Source organism: Helianthus annuus, chromosome 6 (assembly GCF_002127325.2).
Source record: "Helianthus annuus cultivar XRQ/B chromosome 6, HanXRQr2.0-SUNRISE, whole genome shotgun sequence".
Classification (NCBI taxonomy): domain Eukaryota; kingdom Viridiplantae; phylum Streptophyta; class Magnoliopsida; order Asterales; family Asteraceae; genus Helianthus; species Helianthus annuus.
Window position 1 is genome coordinate 77226737 of NC_035438.2, and position 26280 is coordinate 77253016.

Genomic DNA, 26280 nt, shown 5'->3' on the forward strand with positions numbered 1-26280 from the left:
GGTTAGCCTTTGAAATCAACCGATTGAACCGCGTGGTTCAACCATGCTACTAGTTAATTCTACAATTTCATAAAATACAAATTCAACTTAAAAACAATCCAATCTCAATTAGGATTTATGTAACTAGCTTATGGTTTTATAAAAAAAAAACAACTATTTTCTTGTAAAATATTAAGCATTCTAAGAGAATTTTTATTACTTATAATTTATAAATAATATTAAATTGGACATGGTGGGTAACAATTTCAACAAAATAATATACTTAGGTGCTAATAGTTTAAAATCACATTCTAGGGTATTAACTTTTCATTTTGTAACGTTTGGAGGTATTAACGAAACATATTGTTAAAACTGCTTAGAGTAATAAAATCATAAAAACTATAAAGTTTTAAAAAATAATTAGAAAAAAAACCTTGAAGTGTGATCACAATGCTTAGTCAATGTTTTAAATATTGGCATCAACAAGCCGATAATACCAGATACACACATTGGCCTGATACGATAAAAGCCGATAAAATCATAATATGGTATGTCTTATGTATTAACAGTAAATCCGGTTCTACCGATTTAAATTGTTGAACCGGTTTGCATTATCTTAAAATTTGATTTTTAAGTTTTAATAAAATACGATATTAAGGTGATATCAACCTTCCATATTTTCACTAATTAACCTAGTGTCTTTCGTTACACCTTCCATGTTTTCCATCCTTATTGTTTCATGCAGAATCTTCTTTCTAATTTTTCTTGTTTCGAGGTACACATTCCATGAAACAATAAGGATGGAGTGTTCATTTTCAATAAAAAATGTGCTTCAATTTTTAATAATTTTATTTCTGACAATGAGCTAAGAGAATATGAGATGAAGGGTAGAAAATTTACGTACCTTAAAGATAATGATAATAAATATAGCAAAATTGATAGATTCCTAGTCTGTCAAGAGTTTTTTTTTTCGAAGTGGCCGGTGGCATGCCTCCGGGCGTTGCCGAGACTGTTTTCGGATCATTGCCCTCTGGTTTTGACTTGCGCGGATAAAAACTTTGGCCCAAAACCGTTTAGATTTTTCAACTCTTGATTGGAAAGAAAGGATTTTGATGAGGTGGTTCTGAAGGCGATGGCTAATTTTAACAGGTTTGGGGATCCTGACGAGCCGTCGAGGTGTTAACTCATAACTTAAAGAAGATTAGAGAGGCTTTAAGAATTTGGAAAAGAGAGGTCTTATCTAAGGAAGAGGAAACGGAGATGAATCTTAAGGAAGAGTTAGAATGCTTGGAAGAGGTGTCGGAAGGCAGAGAGTTAACCGAAGAGGAGGAGTGGACCAGATTGGAATGCCTTAAAAATCTGAAGGAGATCGAAGGTTACAAATTGAAAGATATTAAACAAAGAGCTAGAGTTAGATGGGATTTGGAAGGTGACGAAAATACAAAGTTCTTTCATGGATACATCAAAAGTAGGAGGGCCTTCAATAATATTCTGGGCCTTATGATAGACGAAGTATGGACCACTAAACCTTCTATGATTAAAAAAGAGATTATGAGATTCTTCAGAAGGGCTTTCGAGGAAAAAGTTAGAGATAGACCTAAACTCATATGCCAGAACATTAGGTGTCTGTCGGAAGAGGACACAGTATCTTTGACGGTTCCTTTCAGCAAAGAGAAGATTAAACACGCGGTATTCGAATGTGGCTCGGACAAAGCTCCAGGACCGGACGGTTTTAACTTCAAATTCATTAAAAGGTACTGGAATGTTTTTGAAAACGATTTCTATAAATTGTTAGTTTCTTTTTACAGGAAAGGTACTATAGCAGCGGGATGCAGTTCTTCCTTCATAACTCTCATTCCGAAAAACAAAGATCCTGTGGGGCTGAGAGAATACAGACCTATTAAGAATTTTTATAGAAGATTGTTGTTGTGGAAAGCTAAAACTTGATCAATAAGGGAGGCTTACTTTGATCAATTCGGTGTTAGAAAGCCTGCCTATCTATTATTTATCTTTATAAAAGGCCCCGACTGGGGTTTTAAAGTCCCTCAAAGACAAAATGAGAAAATTCCTTTGGGCCTGCTCTGGTAACATGTCGAAAATGAACTGGGTGTCTTGGGATTGGGTTACTTGGCCCAAGACAAAAGGTGGGTTGGGTATTAGCATACTTAAGAGGTCAATGAAGCCCTTATTGTTAATAGGGGTGGAGATATCAGGTTGAAAACCATAATCTTTGGTGTAAATTGGTGGAAGCGTGTCATAGTAAATATAATCAAAGGAGCTTCCTTCCTCTTAATGAAAATATCTCGGGTTATTAGAAAAACATCGTGAAATTGATATCCAAAATGAAACTAAATGGGAAGGGTTTAAATCGTCTGATCACGGGTAAAGTGGGGAATGGGGTTGATATTCGTTTTTTGATTGACACGTGGGTGGGTGATCTTCCCTTCATGGAAAGGTGGCCTCATTTATTTGGTTTGGAGCGCTTTAAATCGTGCAGGGTAACTGAGAGAATGGAAACAGGTAGCGGAAATGGAACTTTCAAATGGCAATGGTCTAGACAGCCTGAGTCAGAAATGAAGCTTAAGGAATGGAAGGAGTGTTGTGAGGTGCTTAGCATAGTGACAGAGGTAGTTGTCAACCGCCAAATTTTGTCTGGTGCAAGTGGGTTCCCATTAAACGCAACATTATGATTTGGAGAGGCAATCTGGATAGGCTTCCCACGAGAGTAAATTTAAGAAGAAGAAATGTGGACATAACTTCGGTTATGTGCCCTTTTTGCGACGATGTCGAGGAATCGGTAGATCATGTGTTCACCGCTTGCCCGGTAGCTCTGAGGGTGTGGACGGCTTTCAGCGTTTGGTGTAACATTCTCCGCTTTACTTTTTTGAGTTCAAAGACATTTTAGAAATCCAAAAGTACTTTAAGCGTAGTAAGAAGGAGGAGAAGATCATTTACGGGTTGGCTATGATAGCTTGCTGGTGCATATGGAAAGAAAGGAACGAGGTGGTTTTTAAACAGAAAAGATGTTGTCCGCAAGACATCATTTGGGAGTTAAAATCTAGAGGTTATGCTTGGGTTAAAAATAGATCTTCCTGTAATCATATTAGATGGACAGAATGGTGTAAATATCATTTGTACATGTTGTAATTTCTTTTCCCTTTGCCCGTTTGGGTCGGGGGTGCTGTTGTATGTTTGGCTTTTTGTCCGGTTGGGTCGAAGGCGTGTTTTAATGAGGTTTTATTTTCAAAAAAAATATCACTTTAAGTTTCATCTCTCCTTCTATGTAGGACAATGTGTCACTTTCCCATTATTTCAGCATTCAATGTTTCAAACACCAACCTTGGAGCATCAATATCTCATTTATCTTAGCTCCGTTTTTGACGCGATTTAATTCGTTGCGAAGCTCTTCCAACATAGAACACAAACCCACAAATAAATATATAAAATCCCCTCAGTTTCTTATATTTATTTCTAGTGCAAAAATATGAAAAATGCATTTCCTGTATTTGTGAAAATTGCTATTTTCACAAAATTTCCAACACTTTTTTCACGAGCGAACCAATGCACGCACCATTAGCAGGATGCTGTGTACATCGCCTTCAAGCCTCAAGGTACCGGGTTCAAATCGCCGGCTTCCACCATTTTTCCAAGTGGTTTTTTTATGTTCCCTTTGATAGTTTTTTTTTTCTCACTTTTCTATTTTTAATGTTGTTTCCTTTGTTTTTTATTTTGTTTCAAACCCGTTGAATGTCAACTCGATTTTGTTATTTGTTAATCATGTTAAACGTGTTGGGTCACTCATAGCAACACACGGTGAGGTTACATTAGTTTTAGAGTTAATTACATAGTTAGTCTCTATGGTTTACATAAAGTAACATACTTAGGTACTAATAGTTTAAATCACTTTATAGGGTATTAATTTTTCATTTTGTATTGTTTGGATGTATTAACTTCTAGGGTATTAACATAGTTAGTCACCGTATTTTGCACAAAATAACATACTTAAATACTAATAGTTTTATACATAGCAAGTTTAATAATGCATGTATGACCTTTCTTTTTATATTTTATTTATGTGTATCTAGTTCTTATTTTTATTTCTGTGCAATATATTTAATGTATATCACTAAAATTTCAACATAGATCCTTAAAGATCTTCACAAACATCTTCTTCAGATATGGTATTAGGTTAAAGGGTATGGGGGTCATGGTTGGGACATGATTTGCCATGTAGGAACATGAATAGAATACTACATCACCCCCTTGCTTGATCCACCATGGTTCCCATGGATTAAACCATGGCAACCATGGTCCTAGTTTCCATTTTTCATGATTTCCTTTCCTTTTTCTTTAGACAAAAATTAACTAAAATAAATAAGGGAATAGTGTTTGAGTCATGACCACACCCCTAGGGTAGTGGTTTTAAATGGTGGATTAGAGATGGGTGACATGGTGATGATGTGAAGGGTCATGGTGGTCATATGAGTCATGACCACACCCTATAGCCTTATCCCTGTGTAGACTTTGTATAAGTCAGTCTTCCTGTAAAAGAAATATTCACCTACAACCTCAACATTTAAAATGTGTTCGGTGGCCTTTGACCCTTCTTTTCAAAATAATAGATTTCTTAAACACTAATTATATCCATTGTTACATATCATAATGTGATGTTACACAACAATAAAAAAAAATTATTGAATTTGCCGTCAAACTTACTAACGCCGTTAGCTCCAACTCATCCCACCAACCACACGTCCACCTAACCCACTCAACTACCACCTGTATAAAACCTCCCTCCTACGTACCAACACATCATTTAACTCATTCCGGCACCACCAACCAACCACCATGGATCTCCTCCTTATAGAAAAAACTCTCTTAGCACTCTTTGCCGCCATTATAGGCGCCATTGTCATATCCAAATTACGCGGCAAGCGTTTCAAGCTCCCCCCGGGACCTCTTCCGGTTCCAATTTTCGGCAACTGGCTCCAAGTCGGCGATGATCTTAACCACCGTAACTTAACTGATCTCGCCAAAAAGTTCGGCGAGATCTTCCTCCTCCGCATGGGCCAACGCAACCTCGTCGTCGTCTCCTCGCCGGATCTCGCCAAGGAAGTCCTCCACACCCAAGGTATTTATTACACACTAAATACTCTTCTACAGACCGTAATATTTTAACATTCACCATAGAATAGAAAAACTTACCACAGTAAAATGTCACGGGGTTAGTTTTCGACCCCGTGTGGGTCCGGGGACAAGCCAATCCATAGTTTTGTCATGCCTTGGACTTATCAGGACACGGGGTTAGTTTTCGGCCCCGTGTGACGTCCCGCTTCTTTCTGTGGGTCACTGGTTTCGTCCAGCCTTAGACTCGTCAGAGAGCTCTTGCATTTATATGAGCAGCATTACAAATAAAATACCAAAGTTTATTTTGTTCTAATATTTGTCTCTTTGATTCTTCAAGGAGTGGAGTTCGGATCACGAACACGTAACGTGGTGTTCGATATCTTCACCGGAAAAGGACAGGACATGGTGTTCACCGTATACGGCGAGCATTGGCGGAAGATGCGGCGGATCATGACAGTGCCGTTTTTCACCAACAAAGTTGTCCAGCAGTACCGGTACGGATGGGAGGCGGAAGCGGCAGCGGTTGTGGAGGATGTGAAGAAGAATCCGGCAGCGGCGACGGAGGGTGTGGTGATTAGGAGACGGTTGCAGTTGATGATGTATAACAATATGTTTAGGATTATGTTTGATAGGAGGTTTGAGAGTGAGGATGATCCGTTGTTTGTGAAGTTGAAGGCGTTGAATGGCGAAAGGAGTCGATTGGCGCAGAGTTTTGAGTATAATTATGGGGATTTTATTCCGATTTTGAGGCCGTTTTTGAAAGGTTATTTGAAGCTTTGTAAGGAGGTGAAGGAGAAGAGGTTTCAGTTGTTCAAGGACTATTTTGTTGATGAAAGGAAGTAAGTTAGTTTAATTAATGTGTTCTGTTTATGATTATTATTATTATGATTATTATTATTATTATTGTTGTTGTTGTTAAGCTTGATTAATTTGGTTTTGTTTGTAAATGAAATGAACAGGAAGTTGGAGAGCACAAAAAGCGTGGATAACAACCAACTGAAATGCGCAATTGATCATATACTGGACGCAAAGGAGAAAGGAGAGATCAATGAAGACAATGTTCTTTATATCGTTGAGAACATCAATGTTGCCGGTATGCTATATTTGATTGCATTTTGATTCTATTTTTTGCCTTTTAGCACTAGGGTTGTTAAACATGCGTGTTTGATACGAACCTGAAAGCCGAACACGATAAGTTTATATGCGGCTGGTTGACACGAAAGCTACAAAATAATATTAATTATTTTTTTTACGTATTAATACTTTAAAATTTCAAATTTGCAAAGTATTTTTATTGTTTAAATATTATGTATAAACAAACTATGCCGATTTATTTTTTTAATTTCAAAACGTATTGGGGTCAACCCGTAAACCTGCGAGTTGACACGAACACAACTTATTTAGTTAAATGTGTTGGGTGTTCGTGGGTTTGACTCGAAATTGACCCTGACCAGTTTAGACTAAACCCAAGTCCCGAATTACATGTTAAATTTGTTTCGTGTTCTGGTATTGTATCAAAATTTCACACCGCTTCTTGTTACTTTCAGCAATTGAGACAACCCTATGGTCTATCGAATGGGGAATTGCCGAGCTGGTGAACCACCCTGAGATCCAAGCCAAACTCAGGAACGAGCTTGACACAAAGCTCGGACCAGGAGTACAAGTCACCGAGCCAGACCTCCACAAGCTTCCCTACCTCCAAGCCGTGATCAAGGAAACCCTTCGTCTCCGAATGGCTATCCCTCTCCTGGTCCCACACATGAACCTACATGATGCCAAGCTTGGCGGTTATGACATTCCAGCCGAGAGCAAAATCTTGGTCAACGCCTGGTGGCTAGCCAACAATCCCGAGCAATGGAAGAAACCAGAGGAGTTTAGACCCGAGAGGTTCTTTGAAGAGGAAAGCAAAGTGGAGGCTAATGGGAATGATTTCAGGTATCTGCCTTTTGGTGTGGGGAGGAGGAGCTGCCCCGGGATTATTCTCGCACTGCCGATCCTCGGGATCACCATTGGGCGGCTGGTGCAGAACTTCGAGCTGTTACCGCCCCCAGGACAGGCAAAGGTTGATACGACTGAGAAAGGTGGACAGTTTAGTTTGCATATCTTGAAGCATTCCACAATTGTTGCTAAACCAAGAGCATTGTAAGAATTATGTTGTACGTTTTGGGTGGTTGTTGATGTAACGTTGAAGATATGATGATTGTATTTTAATGTTTGTTTCTTTGAAAGTTATTTCACATTACATATATAAAACATCAAATGATTGAGAGTTTAAAGCTGTAAATTTAATGCAAGTGGTTATCCTATGTGCTATGTTGTGAAAAGCGCAAAAAGTGTGCGCCTAGGTGCTCGGGCGCAGATAAATATTCACATTAACTGTTCATTTTAACCCAACAATTCGCTTAAATAAATACCGCCTAATTTTGCATTTGTAAGAGTATGTGATTATGTGTAACGGTTCCACGCCCAGGAGGGTGAACCATCCGAGTCACATTTAGGTGGCATCACTTTTGCATGTTTTTGGGTATAAAACACAACACAAGAGGGGTTGTGAAGGTGATGTAGCGCATGATACGGAAACGAAGATCGAACACGTTGATTCTAAGAATACCCGCGAAGATCTTTTCCCAAACCCCCAAATTCGTCCCCCAAAAGACAAGAATTTAAAAAAAAAAGTCAAACAATTATTTTATAAAGCTCAAAAACTATCCCCCAATACAAATTACATGAGAACTTATATAGAGTTTTTATGATCAACTCAATGGACATAAATTAAAACAAAACTTAATGAACACTAAATGTGGATTTATTTCATTACATAATTGAGTCGACACTTGATATTCCCGCATCAGAAGGCCTGCACATTATCCTACTAACGCTTGAAGGGATGGAGAGGGAAGAACGTGGCGGGTTTGGTCAATGTGGCTCCAATGTGGTGATGGTGGTCACGCCATGGGAATGATTCCACAACTCATGTAGACATTCAGTGTTCAACTGGATCAACATCATGAACCCATAAGTAGCAATCACCTATCAGTAGTAGGAACTTGAGTTTTCCAAATTGACCACATGGTTGCTTCTAAGTCCATGATAAAGCTGAAATGGAAGTATATGATAATACTCATAGATTTATTTACTTTCGGAAAGAAAGTTGAATTCAGATAACTTAATAGGAGTATTAGATACTCATAAATAAAGTTGTATTAAGATCAGTTGGGATCTTTTGGTTTGAGTTGAGGATGCGGTTCTCACATGTTTTATTTGGTACTCAACCGAATATAGGATTAAGATTGCCTATCAAATATTCAAATCCTGTTGAGTGTTTTCACCTAACAGGGAGGAAAAAAGGGTAATCCAGTAACTTCAGTCTTTAGGTGCATGGGCCCGCCCAAGGTCTACCTTTCTTTATTTCCAGATATTTTCTGCTTTTATTTTGCTTACATATATTCATGAGTTAACTGCCATTTTCGTCCCTGTGGTTTGGTCACTTTGGCCATTTCAGTCCATTTTTCAAAAATGCGCCATTTTCCTCCCCGATGTTCTGGAAAGGTGTCATTTCAGTACAAAAATCATAACCCAGTTAAGTCGGTTAGTAAATAAGGACTGATTGTGTAAATTTGTAACATAAAGGACTGATTGTGTAAATTTCTAACACCACCACCACTAGCCCTGCCACCACCACCACTCCGCTGCCACCACCACCACCACCACCGCCACCACCACCACTCCGCTGCCACCACCACCACCACCCCCACCGTGGTGAAATAAGAAAAGCTGCAAAATTTGCCATTTGGAATGGCGAAATAAGAAAAGCTGCAAAATTTGCCATTTAAAATGGCGAAAGAGAAAAATGCCCGGATAGTCCCTGTGGTTTCGCATTTTTTCACCTATAGTCCCCAACTTTCTAAAACTACCTGAATAGTCCCCAACTTTTCATTTTTTGTTCCCGGATAGTCCCTGGGTCTAACTTCAGTTTGTTTTCTCTGTTAAGTGGGTGTAAAATGACAAAAATACCCTTTACTTTAAAAGACCAAACCACAGGGACTATCCGGGCATCTTCTTCATTTTTATCTATAAAACCCTACCACCACACTTAATCTTCAACCTCCACCCACCATCACCCTCCTCCACCCTCCACCATCACCGCCACCATCACCCTCCGTATGCTGTCTTAACCACAACTGATAAACAACCATATGGAACGCATCATGCGCCTGCGGTTCTGCGTTCCACACCAAATGCTGTGTCGCCGCCACACCAGATTCCACCAACCGCTCATACCGACTTTTCTCTATTCCATCCAACACCCGTTTCAAACCCTTAACACCACCCTTTACCCCCACAAACACCGCCATCTCTGACCAGTCAACCACATCCATCAACGGCAGATCCTGTAACGGACGGTCCGTAATCACCACCGGCACACACCCTGACGCCATCGCCTCCACCATCCACGTCATATCCGATCCATACACAAACAAACAAAACCTACTGTTCTTAAATTTCTCCCTTTTGTTCTCCTTTTTTCTCACCGGCTCATATTCAACAATAAATTCAGGATGATCACTAATTTCTTCGATTAAATTTGACGGAGTTTGACCGGCCATTAGTTTCATGTAACCTAAATAAGTGAAATTAACGCCATTAACGTCGTTAACAGACGGAGTTATTTGTTGAAGCGAGTGTATCGGGGGTAGGGTGATGTCCTTATGCGGAATAAACAAACCGGATGACGTGGGAAAACAGGAGATCTGAATGGAATTCTTCTTCAATTTGACGACGTTTCGGTCAGAGGACGAGTCAACACCGGTGGTTGAGAGGTAAAAGTGATCGGCACCGAGTGTACGGTTCCAGAAGGGGAAATTGATGCGGATGTTTCTGATGTGACGCGTGAGGGTGGAGGAGGGTGATGGTGGGTGGAGGTTGAAGATGAAGTGTGATGGTGGGATTTTATAAATAAAAATGAAGAAGATGCCCGGATAGTCCCTGTGGTTTGGCCTTTTAAGGAAAGGGTATTTTTGTCATTTCACACACTCTTAACAGAGAAAACAAACTGAAGTTAGACCCAGGGACTATCCGGGAACAAAAAATGAAAACTTAGGGACTATTCAGGTAGTTTTAGAAAGTTGGGGACTATAGGTGAAAAAATGCGAAACCACAGGGACTATCCGGGCATTTTTCTCATGGCGAAATTTTTGAAAAGCTACACAATTTGCCATTCAAAATGGCAGAAAATTTTTAAAGCTGCAAATGCATGTTACAATTACCATAAAAAGAGAAATAAAAAAATAAGGAACCCTAAATATTCAAAACATCCAGATCCAACCGTCCAATATTGTTTCTCTCTCTCTCTAGATCATCTTTACACCCAAACCTTAAAAATCTAAAAGCATCAGCCGCTCGCACACTTCTTACTCTCTTAGCACACAACAGCAAACCCTTTCTCTCTATTCTGCTATGTTCTATAATCACAACAGCAGCAACTTCACAAGAATGGGTTACAGGTGTAGAGGCTTATGGTGGTGGAATACGGCTGAGGAGGAACGAACGTGGAGATTTCGGGTGGTGTGGCAGTGTAGTGGAGATGAAGATGGTGGTTTGTTTTTTTATCTACACTCTCACTTTCTACTCTTTTCTCTCTAACTTGTGAAACAACGGTGGGGTTAGACGATGGGGTACGTGGTGGTTTGACACGGTTTGAACGGATGATGGGTATGGTGGTGAATGACGGTGTACGGGTGGGGGTGGTGGTGGCGGGGTACCTGCAACTCATCTTCATCAATCATCATCACAGTCGAAGAGAGAGAGAGAGAGGGAGGCGGGAGAGAGAACCGGCGACGGTGGGGGTGGTGGTGGTGGTGGTGGTGGCAGCGGAGTGGTGGTGGTGGCGGTGGTGGTGGTGGTGGTGGCAGCGGAGTGGTGGTGGTGGCAGGGCTAGTGGTGGTGGTGTTACAAATTTACACAATCAGTCCTTTTTGTTACAAATTTACACAATCAGTCCTTATTTACTAACCGACTTAACTGGGTTATGATTTTTGGACTGAAATGGCACCTTTCCAGAACGTCGGGGAGGAAAATGGCGCATTTTTGAAAAATGGACTGAAATAGCCAAAGTGACCAAACCACAGGGACGAAAATGGCAGTTAACTCTATATTCATTTAGCTCAACTATTATATGTTAGGTAAAACTCCAATTAAGATTAAAAAGAGTATGGATAAGGGGGATGGATGGATTGTCGTAGATGTTAAATCTTGTTTATTGTATACGCTAATATCTATTTGTGGGATCCCACCCTTTAATTATTTATAACTTGAATTCGAATATTCAAATAAAAAACCATAAAGTCAAAGTTTGATTAGAGATACGAAATCTAAACTCGAATCAATGCTAATTTGAAACGCAAATTCTAAAACCAAATTCGAAATTGGAATTCTTCTTTGTTACGTATCAAAATAGAGATCGATTAAGAGAGATAGAAGAACACAAGAGAGGAAGAAATATTCTCAAATTCATCGATACCCTACTCAATCCATGACTGATTGTTTAAGTACAGTTGGATTGTTCACAATGACCCCCTAAACTACTTGACAATTACAATTAACCTCCCTCACTTATTGACACGTAACATTCTTCAATTCAAATCAAAGTGTTGAATTCGAATACCAAACACCCCTACATATGTTTCTCATGTTTCATATGTCACAACCAATTTTTAAACTTAATAAAAAAAATTAACTGAAATGTGATTGGTTAGATTTAATATTGGGTCCACCCTAGCCCACCTCTCCCTCTCGGTATCATTGGTAAACCACAAACCACATTGCTGATTTCAACTTGCCAATGATTGTTGCGATTTAGGGAATCGTTTGCGTAACTAACTTGCCGATGGTTGCCTTCACTTGCCGCCCCCATCCCATCCACCCTAATGGGGCTTGTGCTGATCATTTGAATTTAGTCACGGTGTGGCCGTTCTTGACCCATGACAAGGGCTGTCCAAACAGCTCGCGGCTTGGAGTTTGACAGATTTAGCTCGGAAAAAGCACGCTCGATATGACTCGGTTTGAAACTAAGCTGAGCCGGCTCGGCTCGGTAAGAATTTGAGCCTAGCTCGACTCGACTCGTAACGAGCCAAATTGACTCGGTTTGGCTCGATTTTTAGCTCGGCTCGGTTTGGCTCGATTTAGCTCGGCTTAGCTCGGATTATTTTACTTTTAACGTATTTTATTTTTATATACTTTATATACATTACAAAAAAAAACTAATTATTATTTACATTTATTTATGATTGTAATTGTATATATATGGCATATTTGAAGGTGAATTACCATGCTAATAAACTTATAATGTATTTCATTAAAATTTGAAACTTATTTTGTGTTGTTGAACTTGATTTTCGCCTGTAATGTATTATGTTGAACTCATTATGGATATGCTCTTTTAAACTATCGAATAATATTTCAGACTATTGAGCTTTGGGAGCTATGTATTAATTTTTTTTAAACTCGAGCCAAATCAAGCTAAGCTGAGCCAGCTCAGTTTAAAACCAAACCGAACCCGAGCTTATATTTGCAGCTCGGTTTTAAATTCGAGCCAAGCCGAGCCGACTCGTTTTTATAATCGAGCCGGCTTGGCTCATGAACAACCCCATGATCACCCATAGAACGATTTTTTTTATGTATAAATTGCCACCATATATGAAGAACCATTCCCGCCAATCATCTTCCTTTTGAAAACATTGATCTCTCATGGCATCTCCCAAAATCCGAAGACCCTTATCAGAAATCCCCTCTCAAATCCTCTCAACAATCTCCACCATAACCTCTCTTCTCCAAACCCTAAACCCACAACACCCATCTCACCCTTTAAACCCTAACCCCTCAATCCTCAACCAATTTGCCCCACACTTAAACCCTCATTTCGTCACTCAAGTCATCCAAACCCAACAAAACCCTTATCACGCCCTCTTCTTCTTCAACTGGGCATCCAACCCTAACCCTAACCCCACCAACTACTCCCATTCCCACTTCTGTTTCATCGCCATCACCGACCTCCTTATTGCCAGAAAACTCTTCTCTTTAGCGACCGAATTGCTCGATTCTCATAACAAGTTGACGGATTTCATGGTGGGTAAGCTTATAAAAGCTCATGGTGATCTGGGTCATGTTCGTTGGGCTCTACATTTGTTTCATCGTGCTAAGAATATGTACGCGGGTCGGTGTTTGTTCTCTTACAATGCGATTTTGGGGGTTTTGGTGAGGGGTGACCGGGTTGATTTGGCGGAGCAGATTTTTGATCAAATGGTTGATGAATGTGTTGTGCAGCCGGATGTTTCGACATGTACTGTGATGATCAAAGGATTTTGTAAAACGGGTAGGATGGAGAATGCACAGAAGGTGTTTGATGAAATGTCGAGCCCGAATTTGCGGACGTATAATACGATGGTTAGTGGGATGTGTAAGAAGGGGTTGATGGATGCAGTGTTGGAACTTGTTAAGAGGATGAAACAGACTGAGGATTGTTTACCGGATATGGTTACTTACACGACTTTGATCGATGGGTATTGTAAATTAAGAGATTTTGAAAAGGCGAAGGCGTGTTTTGATGAGATGTTGAGCAGGAATCTTGAACCTAATGAGGTGACATATAATGCTCTGATTAATGGGTTGTGTTTGTGTGGAGATGTTGATGGTGCGAAGAGAATGATGACGAAGATGAGATTGAACGGGTTAAAGGATACCATCACTACACACACGAGTTTGTTAAGGGGATACTGCATAGCTGGGAGATCCGAAGAAGCGTTTAAACATTTCACGGAGCTAATTGCTCATGGAATGAAACCCGACACAAAATGTTTTGAGGTTTTAGTGAATGAGTTTTGTAAACTGCGTAGGCCAAATGATGCTATTGATCTTTTAAGAACGATGAATGAGCATGGTGTTCGTCCTCGTGCTTGTAGTTTCAACAAGGTGTTTAATGTCCTTGTAGAGTTAAACCAGCCTGATAGGGCTGCCGCTCTTCTTAACCAGATGCCAAAAGTGGGTTGTAATCCGAACTTTTTATCGTACAATGCGTTGGTTTGTGGTCTTGTTAGAGCTAAAGGCAGGATGACGATGGTTGAAGGGCTAGTGAAGGACATGGTCAGAAATGGTTTCGATCTTGATGCTACTATGTACGCTTGTTTGCTGAAAGGATATCGAGATGATGGAAACGAGGAGATGGTGATTCGGGTGTCTCAGGAAATGATAGATAAGGGTTTTGTGATGAACAAAGACACGTAAGTGGTACGGTATTTGAATAGTTAGCAACACTTGCAGAATAAATTACATGATACATATGTAATAGGTATTGTGCAAGCTGCAAACTTAAAAGCGTAGTCCTTACAGCGAAGATGCCAAAAGGTTGAATATATAGATCACATACGACCATGGCGTTAGTCTGTTAGATCTAACGCATAAATTCAAAGTCAATCAGAAATTCGAAATCAACACTCGAATCGAATGCTAATTTGAAACAAAAATTGTAAACCTAAATTCGAAACTGGAATTCTAATTCAGTTCAAATCAAACTTAGGATTTTACAAAATTCGATTTGAACACTAAACACTCCTAGGCATATGCATTTCCTGTGATTTGGCAAGTTGTGGCTAGTAAAAGGCAAATAATGGAGAAAGCTGATGTGGAGAGAGGTGTTACGACAAATGGGGCAAGCGTTCCCTCCACCCTTAATACAAATTTCTTTCATATCGACACCCTTGGAATTTGTTACTGAATAACTAGTTACGATGTAGCTGAATAACCTATAGCTGTTGATAACAAAGGAAAGGGTGTAGTTGATTAAACGCTTACTAATGAACAACTAGCAACCAAGCTTTTATGATCATTGCTTTTAAAAGAAAAAGGAAGTGGAACTATAACCAGCTTTCAAGGTGTGGAGTTAGTAATGGTAACTTAAAGTAATTGGTTGTTTTGTCTATGTCAAATTCAACCAATGTTGAGGCTGCTAAGCTAAGTCAATGGAGACTACATTGAGATTTTAGGCCATGGAGACTACATTGAGTTTTTTTTTATTTTAGGCTAAACTAGTGACGGACCAGGAATTGTTTTCTGGGGGTTCGAACGAAGGGTTCAACAAAGTTTCAAGTAGGGGTGTTCAGAATTCGTTTCGAATTCGAAAAATTCGAAATTTGATTAAATTCGATTCGATTATCAGGAATTCGTTTCGATTATAAGAATTCGAATTCGAATTCGATTCAATTCGAGTCAAGTAAATCGAATACGAATTTATAATTTCAAATTCGATTCGAATAAAAATTATACATTTTATTTATTATTTTTATATAATACATATATAACTTTTATTGGGCTATACTATAAATTATTTTTAAAATTTATTCCAAGTATTAAAATTACCCATTACCAAACCCACTACATGGCCCATAACTAAAACCTAAGTAGCAAATGTATCAGTAGATTTCTAACTCTAAAAATATTAACTTGTAGTGGTTATTCCCGAATTCTCGTTTTGAATGTTAGACTTATGGTACTTTATTTGGAATGTTTTATGGCCGCTTTAAAACTTATGTTTCATTTTAATAGTTACTTACATGTTTTAAAAGAAACTGAATTAAATCAAATTTATTCGAATTTTTAATCGAATACGAATTGGGTTTTTTATTCGAATACGAATTCGAATCGAATTGGGTAAGTTTTAATCGAATACGAGTCAAATTCGAATTCAAGGAAAAATAAAAATTATTCGAATAATTCGATTCTAATAATTCGAAAATTCGATATTCGATTCGATGAACACCCCTAGTTTCAAGGGGTGTGATCAGGATTTTTATCTATAACACAAAAAAAAAATATTAGGGAGAGGGGGGGGGGGGTCACCCAAGCCATCACTTGGGTCCGCCCCTAGCGCAGACTCTCCGAAAAATGATAAAGGATTGATGTTACTAATAGAAGGCAAGTCGAGAGTTCCTACCAAGTGGGAGTGGCTATCGAAAGGCTTGATATATTACCAACTAGGTTACTAACCCGTGTATTACACGGGTTGAAAAATAAAAAATATATAAGTCATAAGTATATAAATAAACGGTATATATAAATGAAACAACATATTACTTTAAGTAACGAATAACAAAAATTACAATTCCCAAACTTATAAATGATTCACAAATCCCTTAGATATTTCATTGTATGCAACATAAGTTATTGACTCATATGTTGGTTACCAGCATAAGGTTCTATAAAGAACACCTTCTCATTGGATTGAGTAGATTATGAGTTAGTTTCAGTTGCACATAAGATTAAACTAACAATATCGGGGGCCGGACTTCCATTTTCTTCCAACCATATGAGCACCTAACCATTCTTGAGGATATCTCATAACGTTGCATCCGAAAACTGATTTATTTCTCCCTTAAAACATACAAATAAAAAATATAAATCAAAAACATGTATAAAGTTGGATAAAGATCACATGATCTTTCCATTGATCCCCAAGTTGCATTGTGAACTTGAACGTACAGTCAGATCAGCAAACCTAAACATAATTCAAACAAAATCTTAAATGATCAAAGGAAATAGTAAAGAAAAATTAATATTCAAAATCAAATTCTTACATTTGTCATCTCCTTCATTGCATATGTGGTGTCCGTCAAAAATAAAGCCATCCTAAATCCTACACCAACACCCAAATTGGGTTATGAATCTACCGGTATAAAAACATATATAGAGAACGATTAAAAGCAAAACAAATAAAAGATACTTTTCATTTTACAATTTTTAATGTGATAAAAACCTATTTTAGATATTTGCATAATAGTGAAAAAAAAACATTTCATACAAAAATCTTTTTATACTTTAATAATGTTTATCAATTCTTGTGGATGCTTGACTCGTAAGCCAATCGTTCATCACCAAAGCCTATAAAAATATTAGAATAAAGCAAACCATAAATGGAAAAAATGTGATATAATTGAAACTTACAGCAAAATCTTTTAGAATTAATTCCATATTACGAGGAAGAAGCATTTGAAATACATCTTGTGTAGAATACCCAACTGCATCAATTTCCAATTTCTCACTACTAAATTGTTAGCTTAATTTGACACCAACAACATGTCCATTTTGTACAATCATAGTTCCAAATCTAATGTTAACCTTTAAAAGCCAGAGAAAAAAAATTAGTAAACTCGTTGATTAAAAGTTACTAAATTACAAGTTACTTTACACGGGTTGAATAAGCAAAAGTTGTTTTTATTTTGTAAAGAGAGATAGATCAAGTTCGTGTTGCTGGCAATGAGAAAATAGAAACACTAATGACAATGAGAAGCTCAAGGTCAAGTTTTGAAGTCAAACATCTCTTACTTTCACATATTATAAAGTTTCTAGTTTTTTATATAACATTTCATAATATTATCCGTTGTATTTTATGGGTCTTGAACACTCGCAGGATGTAGTTAATTAATTGTGACCGGATATTAATCAAAACTAAGAATAGAAAACAAAAGAAATGTGAGGAGAGCAGTAAATCAAGTGAAGATATATTAAAAGAGGCTGTGAATGTAGAAGCAAAAGATTAACATGCAAACATTTTTTTTTTATGAAAACTATGTAGAGCTATTTAACTACCACTCCCCATTCTTGGAAATCAATTTAATAATAAATATTTCAACATCTAATTGTGATTCACATACATTAATACCAATATTTTCTTTTTCACACAAAAGTAATATGTGGAAGCGGTTGTAAAGTCATCATACCATATAAAGATATAAATATGAAGATGAATAAAGAAATCGAGATGGGGTTTTGAAGTTGGGTCAGAAATTAACCCAAAACGAATTTGATTATCAAAATCAACACATTTATCTAAAATGATTTGCAAAAAAAACAAACCTTATTGACCAGTTATTCAAAGGCACATCAAGAAATACACAAATTAGTGACAACATCAATTTTTACAAACACATCCATGTGTCAGGATTGAGTACAAATCTTGATAAAAGTTAATTTAAATTTGAAGTCTTAATATATAACAAAGAGATTCCAGCTTAATCGGAGTTATATTGTTATAGTTCTATTTTATTTGACTTTTAGGAATGTGAAGATTTTTAGGAGTTAAAATAGGAAATTATTTTAGTTTTTTTATTAACAAAATGAAGATATTCTATAATTGATTCCCTCCAAAATGTTGGATTGTCAAGGATGCCATGTGGCAACCCAAGTTTTTCATTTATTAGATAGGATAGATTAGATTTCACATAGATAAAGAGATAATTAAGACAAGATGAAGATTGTAGTTATCTTTATTATATGATTATCTTTGTAATAACATATTTAATGTAAGTGTTTCGATAATCAACTATATGTTTATAGCATTAATGTAAGTATTTGGATAATCAACTATGTGTTTATAGCATAAGAAATTGTAATGAAATTTAACGATTCTTGTTCATTGGAGTTTATGATTTCTGAAACTGTGTTCTTGTTGTTCTTGATTGAATCCTAGATTAATTGTGTTTATCACTTCCACTACATTAGATCATTAGCACAGTTGGACCAAAGATCAAGTATTATCGATCCAACATGATCATTGGTGTGAGTTTTTATATGTTTTAAGTTGTTGCATGCCTTTACGCTTAAATTTTTTAAAATTTAAAAAAAAAACCTCGCATAGAAATCCCTATGATATTTAGGATCTTTGATTTGATGATGTAAGTAGGAGTTGGGTGGAAAGTCTATTTTTCCTAGAAAGTCTAGGAAGGAATAAGATTTGGACATGTGTCATTGAGGGATTTTAAGTAGAAGGGCTATCATGTAATTTCACATTTTAATTTTATTTTTGGAATGTATCTTCATTAACTAAAATTACATGATTTTCGGAAATTTTATTGTTTTCGAATTCAAATTCAAATCTGCAAGTCAATGTGTTTATCTGAAACTATCAGCATGTTCTTGGTGATGTGTTTTACCAGTCAGAGAGGTTGAAGTCTGTGTGTTTTAACCATGGTTGCAAAAGTCGCTAGGCGCTCCCTAGTCGGTAGACTGGGGAGTTGAGAGTACTCGGTCTAGGCGGAGAGTACTCGGGGAGATTAAATATATGTCAAATAACATAAATTTACTAATATTTATAACAAAATACGTGAAAATGATATTCATTCTTTAATATGATAAGCATAGAAATTATGTTTTATTATTATTTAAGTCAAACTAGGCCCGAGTTGACCTACTAGATCCAATTCTGACCGAGGTTGACCGCGTTTGACCGACTCCGAGTAATTAGGCGGAGTCGAAGAAAGTTGCCTCGGCAGCCTACCTTGCAGTGACTACTCGGGGAGTACTCGGCCTTGGAAACCTTGTTTTACAACCATGGTTTTAACAATCTGAAGTCAATATATATCAGGTTGTGTTTTAACAGTTATTTTGCATTTTAACACTCTGAATGTGTTTTATGTTGTCTATGTCACATTACATCACATTGTGTTTTTTGATGATTACATTACATCATAATGTGTTTTACAACAGTTTGTTTTTATACTGGAGTTTAACAAATCTGATTGTGTTTTAAGTCAGCAGATTTGCTGGAGGATTCTTGATATTGTGTTTTAACAGCAAGCAGATTCTTGACATTGTGTTTTAACAGCAAGCAGATTCTTGACGTTGTGTTTTAACAGCAAGCAGATTTTTGACGCTGTGTTTTAACAGCAAGCAGATTCTTAACGCTGTGTTTTAACAGCAAGCAGATTCTTGACGCTGTGTTTTAACAGCAAGCAGATTCTTGGCGCTGTGTTTTAACAGCAAGCAGATTCTTGACGCTGTGTTTTACATGCCTCTCTACAATCATCAATTAAAACAGAAAAAACACAGCTAAGTTACAAGCAGATTACGACCAAAAACGTATATGCACTTCAAGAACTTTAATCACAACACAAGATATGAATACCTAGTGAAGAAAAGGGGTATCAACAAGCCTTGGAACCGAAATCTGAATGCTTTTGGGGTCCTGTTTTGCGTCGCCAATAGCAAGGGGGAGTAGAGATCACAGGTTTTATTATGTTTAGGGTTGGATTGGAGAGAGAAAGAGAGAAAATCAAATCAATAATGGAGAGAGAGAGAGGGAAAATCCCATGAAAGTAGGGATTGCACTTATCTAATTGATTTAAAAAAACGGCCATTTGACAAAATTGCCCCTATTCATTTAAAACAATCAATTAATTAAACTCAAATATTACAAGATTGCCATTGATTTAATCTCAACCCTTAAACACACCAATCGGATGGACCAGATCGCTTTCTAGACTTTCTAGGAAAAACACATTTTCCGTGCGAACCCTACTCTTGATGATGTAACACATAAGAAAATAAATATCAGTTTAAAGATTTATTATTTTAGCAAGGACCCAACATGGTAGAGCGTCCTTATCCAATTCAATTTTCTCTCTTTCAAAAAATAGTCACTAATGTTTGTTTAGATCCACACTACACTTAATTTCAACTTAAAACACCGATTTTAAACATATATAAAGGTTTCAAATTGACTAATCCACATTTGTTGAAGATATGAATTAGTTTAGAAGCATAGTTTAATAAGATCAACAGATTAAAAGTAACAAAGATGCTCACCCAAATTACATGAGCTTCGCAAAAAAGAAAATGTACAATATTTGTTGGACATCATCTTTCTTCTTGTTTGACAAATGATTTTTCTTAAAGTAGAAACATTCATATGAAATATAGGTTATTACGAGCAGTGGCGAAGCTTGAGATTTCCGACCAGTGGGGGGGGGGGGGGGGGGAGGGGGAGGGGGAGTCACCAGACCTAAACATTTCTATAAAACCAGAGGTCGAAAACGTATATACCCAAAAACTTCTATACAAAAGATACATACTCTCCACTATTGAGCGAAAAGTTCGAGGGGTCGGCCGCCCCCTCCCGCCCCTTAAAAGGCTTCGCCCATGAGTACGAGTGTTTTATAAATATACAACTATTTGAATAATATTATTTGTTATTACAAGTTTTTTTTTTACTTAATCTTAATATAAAAAGTTCTAAAGTTGATCATCTATATTCTATGTCATCTGGTATTCATCTTGTATCTCATTTTGTATATCGTTTATATTGATTTATCAATATCAATTAATCTTGTGTGATGTTTGAAATTTTGTTTGACTCGATGAACGCCATCGTCGTGTTTTTTTGCATCTTTTTAGTGAAGTACGTGTACTATTTTGGGCTGCACAATATAAGGGCGACTATGTGCACAAAAAACCCGAATCTGAAAAACACCCCAAACCCGGTGTTAGAAAAACCGGGTTTTTAAAACACGAACCCGACTCTACCCGTAGGGTAGGGACCGGGCATGCATATTTCGTTCAATACCCGAACCTGAACACGGGTTTTTTAGTACCCAGGTTTTTAGGATACCCGGGTTTTCGTAATACCCGTTACTTGGTTTTTGTAATACGCGGACCCGGGTTTCCGTAATACCCGGATCCATTGTGTACAATAGCTTTTTTGGAACGTTTAGAGCCTGTCTAAGGCTTTTTTGGCAGATTTCAAGGCATACAATATGGATAAATAAAGGTTTTCATTATATTTCTATGTTTTATGCCAAAAAATGAATCGAAAAACCCGATCTATATACCCGAACCCAAACCATACACGACCAATACCCGAACCCTACCCAGACCCGGAAATAGGGTATTCTAATACCCTGGTATTGAAAACCCGAACCCTACCCGAACCCGGATACACCTGGTATAGATTTTCTGACCAATGCCCTGACCCGAACCTGACCCGGGTATGGCCAATACCCGAAAAGTCAAAACCCGGCCGTACCCGTACCCGGGTATATACCCGAACCCGGGTATAAAAAAACCCCGGTTTGCGCACCTCTACCTCTAGGCTCCAGACACATAATGATCCTTTTGGTTGCATAGGTCGTTCATCATTGAATCATTACACTCCAGCCTAAATTACATCATTGTATACTCATCTGCAATGTCGGGTTTAGGAATGCTCTTGACTTGTTCGAAATAAGCTCGCTGGAAATTTGATCTTTTGTAAACGGGCCGAGATTGGATCGCTTGCTCGGCTTGTTTACGTTAAGCCCAAATTCTAGTATCTATAAGTTACAACTTACAACTCAATTCCATTTTAAAAAGCCCCATTATAATAGTTCCATCAGCCCACTAGAGACTACTTTAATTTTAATTATCACTTAAATATTAAAATAATATCAAATATTAATTTAGTTTCATCGAATTGGCTCACCGAGTCACAAGCTAGTTCGAAGTTCGAACCGATTGAAGCCCAAATTTCAGTTTTTTTTTTAAGTAAACTTCATTAAAACACGTCTCCGATCCAAAAGGGCAAAAGACCAACAAAACAAACATGTCTCCGAGCCAAACAGGTAAAAGACACACAAATTACAACATGAACAAAGGGAGCCGAGCCAATTAGAGGTGGCCAAATGGGTGGGTTGGGTTTTTTTTTTTTTTTTTTTTTTTTTTGTATTGGGTCAAGTGGTTTGGGTCAGAATAGGTTTAGGTTAGGATGGGCCAATAAAAAAAAGGTTAGAATGGGTTTAGGTTAGAATGAGTTTGGGTTAGTATGAGTTTGGGTTAAAATGGGTGATCCTCAAAACCAATGAACAACCTTGAGTAGTATTGTCAAATCCTACCAGCACAACAGTGGCTTTTTATACTGCTTGTTGATTTTCTAGATAACTTGTGAATGCATTTACCTGTATTGAGTTGAACCACTCACCCTTCAAACTTATTTCTATTGACCCATCCTGACCCGTCCACTAATTCCTATTGATCCATTCTAACCCGTCTACAATTTAACCCCTTTATTTCTCTACCCATTCTAACCCATTTCTCACCCCTGGGCCAAGATTGCCAGGCATATTTCCAATACAAATTTAATACTTGATAAAGCTAACAATATAAATATACAATAGTAGAGGACATCATGAAGTAATTGTTTTATACCAAAAAACAATGTGAAATAGTTGTATATGTTGTATTTTAATAAATGTAATTGATTTGTTGGCCAAGAAAAAAATCATTCATCCTAGTGGTTTTCTTTGTCACGTTGTAATCAAATTTCAAATGAATTTTCCGATCACTCTGCCACCATGCACGCTCTCTGTCTACTCTCTCTCTCTATATATAAAATCTTCTACACCCTTTTCATCATCTCCCCTCACTTTCTCTCTCTAAAAACACACCCACTCGTTATTCTCTCTCTACCATAATGCATGGCTGGAGTCATAAATCAGTTAGAGAAAAACATAATCCATCTTTTTCTTCAAGTCTTCTTGACGAAATCTACCGTTCTATGGATGACAAACCCGATGAGTTCGAGCTCCCGGAAGACAAAGTTTCAAGTCTCCAGCGAACGTTTTTGGTTAAGAACTTAACCGTCCGAACAAGGCCATCATCAGTGCAGAAGTCTCACCGAATTGATGATGACCCGTTATTCGTTGGTTCTGTCTGGAGCTCGATTGATTCGAGCTCTAGACATGTTTCTAAATCAAAAGGTTTCTGCGAGTTAAGGTCGCAAAAACCTTCCTGTTTTGGCCCTTTAGGGTCAAAACCAAGAAAAGCTGATGTTTTTTCAGAAAAACATCAACACGTGGAAAGTGATTATTGTTTGAACAATAGTCACTTGAATAATACTGTTCACGGGCCTTTAATTAAGTCAAAAGCCCGTGCATTGAAGATTTACGCGAACCTAAAGAAAGTAAAACAACCGATCTCACCAGGAGGTCGATTAACGACCTTTCTCAACTCTCTTCTCTCAAAGAGGCATATCAAGAAACCGAAAGATTTGAACGGACAAAAGATCGATAGAACATCAAAGGCATCCACATGTTATTCGACTTCTTCATTTACAAAATCATGCTTAAGCAAGAATTCTCCAAGATCGAGGGAGAAGTTTAACAATGGGATCCGGAGAACCGTTAGTTTTGACCCTGTGAGCGTAATCATCGATGAAGATTGTCGTCCGTGTGGCAAAAAAATCATTTACGATGAACAAGATTTTATGAATGTCCATTCGACAACGATGTCTAAAACCCAATCCGATGATGACGATGAGGAAAATGATTATAATGACATGACAAGTGATGCAAGCTCGGATTTATTCGAGCTTGATCACTTGTCTACTTTACAGGAACTTCCTGTATTTGAAACCACTCATTTTGATACAAAAATGTACAACTGCTAGTGGGTTTATTTGCTAAATTTGTTCCACATGTTTATTAGATTGAATCACATTCATTATTAGGTTGTGAGTTGTTTTAGGATTCATTTTAAAATTTGATATTACTTGACTAGTACATTATGAAATAAGAGTTGTACATTTGTATTTTGTAGGTTGGTTGATGGGTTGAAAAAAAAAAGTGACAGTTTGTGAGATTAAAAAAAGAGAGAAAAGAAAAAAAAAAAACGATGATAATTGGAAAAGAGGAAAAAAGAAAGGGGTGAAAGTGAAAATCGAGATTAGAAGATCAGGATTAGGTTGTGGGGTGTGAGTTGGGGCGGCGGAATGTCCAAAACGTTGGCTAGACCACACCGGTGTAGCGTTGGTTATGGCGTTGCCCCGCTGGCGTGGAGATTGAGCCTGGCGGAAGGCGGGGGGGGGGGGGGGGGGGGGGGCAGTGTGACATCGCTGGCTTTGATTGGCTAGTTTGATATAGCCGTTGGGGTAGCGGTTACATATGGTAACTTAAATTTTTTTTTTTTTAAAAAAATACATTCTTTTTACCTATAAATACTCACCCAAACCCAAATCAAAAATTACATTTTTTTTCCCATTCTTCTTCCACCGAACCCAAACCAAAAAATCGAAAATGGTGCATTGGACCGAAGAGGAGGAAAATAAAACTATTGACATCGATTGTGGATGCACAACATACCATACAACGCGGTCAAACCACGTATTGGGGGCGAGCGTTCCAACAATACCAACAATACGTCGGAAACACACGTCACAACTTAAACGCGTGTCAACGCAAATGGCGTGAGCTCAAACCGAAGCTGGATCGGTTTTAAGTTTGTTTCGACCGTGTCCCTGTTGGCGACTTGACATACGACGATTGAGTGGAGATCGTGAAGATCGAGTACAGGCACAACGAAAATACGAAGTTTAAGTGGGTTCCCCACTTTAATATTTACCGTACTTTATAATTTTTTTTGTAGGATTTATAAGTTGATTTTTTTTTATTTTTTAGGATTTAATAAGTAGGGTTTATTTTATTTTTAGGGTTTGTTAAGTAGGGTTTTTTTTTTATATTTTTAGGATTGTGTTTTATGTAACTTTCTTTTTTAAATTAATATAAATTGTGCTTTTTATATAATTGTCAACATTAAAAATAAATAAACCCTATTTTTTTTTAAGTGTGGACCGGTCACACCACTTCTACACCCCATATTTTTAAGTGTGGACTGGACTTAGGGCTGTACAAAAAGTTCGCGGCTCGGAGCTTGCTCGGATTTAGCTCGGAAAAAGCTCGCTCGATATGGCTAAGTTTGAAAGTGATCCGAGCCAGCTCGGCTCGGTTAGAAAGTGAGCGTAGCTCAGCTCGGCTCGTGACGAGCCAAATTGGCTCGCTTTGGCTCGCTTGGTAACTCGGCTCGGCTTAGCTCGAATTATTTTACTTATAATATATTTTATTTTTATATACATTTAATATATTACAAAAAAAATGATTATTATTTACATGTATTTAGGGTTTTAGTTTGATATCTATGACATATTTAAAGGTTGATTGTCGTACTAATGAACAAATATTGTATTACTTGAAATATGAAACTTATTTTGTATTGTTGAACGTGATTTTGGCTTGTAATATACTAAGTTGAACTTATTTTACATATGTTCTTATGAAGTAGTGAATTATATTTTAGAATACTGAATTTTGAAATCTATGTATTAATTTTTAGTTTTAAAATCGAGCCAAACCAAGCCGAGCCAGCTCGGTTTAAAACCAAACCGAGCCCGAACTTAGATTTTCAGCTCAGTTTCAAATCCGAGCCAAACCGAACCAGCTCGGTTTATAATCAAGCTAAGCCCGAGCTTGTCCTAGCTCGACTCGGCTCATGAATAGCCCTAGGACTAGTAGAGCCCACATTTATTACGTGTCTAGCCCCCACGTC

General features: G+C 37.6%; 5 protein-coding genes across 5 annotated transcripts; 4 read left to right on the forward strand and 1 right to left on the reverse strand.

Annotated features, from left to right (window-relative positions):
* The first annotated feature begins 1239 nt into the window (after positions 1-1239).
* LOC110944964 lies at positions 1240-1926 on the forward strand. The gene is made up of 2 exons (XM_022186607.1): positions 1240-1733; positions 1788-1926. Exons 1-2 carry the CDS (start codon positions 1240-1242, stop codon positions 1924-1926), a joined length of 633 nt encoding a protein of 210 aa, XP_022042299.1.
* A 2801-nt stretch (positions 1927-4727) lies between these two features.
* On the forward strand, positions 4728-7390 carry LOC110865806 (trans-cinnamate 4-monooxygenase). Its single transcript, XM_022115130.2, has 4 exons — positions 4728-5110; positions 5444-5945; positions 6066-6199; positions 6654-7390. The coding sequence occupies exons 1-4, from the start codon at positions 4828-4830 to the stop codon at positions 7250-7252; spliced, it is 1518 nt and encodes a 505-aa protein (XP_021970822.1). The 5' UTR covers positions 4728-4827; the 3' UTR covers positions 7253-7390.
* Positions 7391-8132: 742 nt separating this feature from the next.
* Positions 8133-9713, reverse strand: LOC110944963 (probable glycosyltransferase At3g07620). The gene is made up of 2 exons (XM_022186606.1): positions 9238-9713; positions 8133-8202 (listed from the first exon to the last, which is right to left on the reverse strand). The coding sequence occupies exons 1-2, from the start codon at positions 9711-9713 to the stop codon at positions 8133-8135; spliced, it is 546 nt and encodes a 181-aa protein (XP_022042298.1).
* Positions 9714-12852: 3139 nt separating this feature from the next.
* Positions 12853-14385, forward strand: LOC110944962 (pentatricopeptide repeat-containing protein At1g05670, mitochondrial). The gene has a single exon (XM_022186605.1). It carries the CDS (start codon positions 12853-12855, stop codon positions 14383-14385), a length of 1533 nt encoding a protein of 510 aa, XP_022042297.1.
* An 8769-nt stretch (positions 14386-23154) lies between these two features.
* LOC110864141 (protein BIG GRAIN 1-like B) lies at positions 23155-24461 on the forward strand. Its single transcript, XM_022113217.2, has one exon. It carries the CDS (start codon positions 23375-23377, stop codon positions 24347-24349), a length of 975 nt encoding a protein of 324 aa, XP_021968909.1. The 5' UTR covers positions 23155-23374; the 3' UTR covers positions 24350-24461.
* The last annotated feature ends 1819 nt before the right edge of the window (positions 24462-26280 follow it).

What these genes read in the sequence shown, in the direction of transcription:
- LOC110944964 (XM_022186607.1), top strand. Translation starts at nt 1,240, where the DNA reads ATGAATCTTAAGGAAGAGTTAGAATGCTTGGAAGAGGTGTCGGAAGGC. An exon ending in AACTTCAAATTCATTAAAAG is followed by an intron (nt 1,734 to 1,787) that starts GTACTGGAATGT and finishes TTCTTTTTACAG; the next exon opens with GAAAGGTACTATAGCAGCGG.
- LOC110865806 (XM_022115130.2), top strand. Translation starts at nt 4,828, where the DNA reads ATGGATCTCCTCCTTATAGAAAAAACTCTCTTAGCACTCTTTGCCGCC. An exon ending in GGAAGTCCTCCACACCCAAG is followed by an intron (nt 5,111 to 5,443) that starts GTATTTATTACA and finishes TGATTCTTCAAG; the next exon opens with GAGTGGAGTTCGGATCACGA. An exon ending in TGAGAACATCAATGTTGCCG is followed by an intron (nt 6,200 to 6,653) that starts GTATGCTATATT and finishes TGTTACTTTCAG; the next exon opens with CAATTGAGACAACCCTATGG.
- LOC110944963 (XM_022186606.1), bottom strand. Translation starts at nt 9,713, where the DNA reads ATGGCCGGTCAAACTCCGTCAAATTTAATCGAAGAAATTAGTGATCAT. An exon ending in GGTGGCGGTGATGGTGGAGG is followed by an intron (nt 8,203 to 9,237) that starts GTGGAGGAGGGT and finishes CTTCCATTTCAG; the next exon opens with CTTTATCATGGACTTAGAAG.
- LOC110944962 (XM_022186605.1), top strand. Translation starts at nt 12,853, where the DNA reads ATGGCATCTCCCAAAATCCGAAGACCCTTATCAGAAATCCCCTCTCAA.
- LOC110864141 (XM_022113217.2), top strand. Translation starts at nt 23,375, where the DNA reads ATGCATGGCTGGAGTCATAAATCAGTTAGAGAAAAACATAATCCATCT.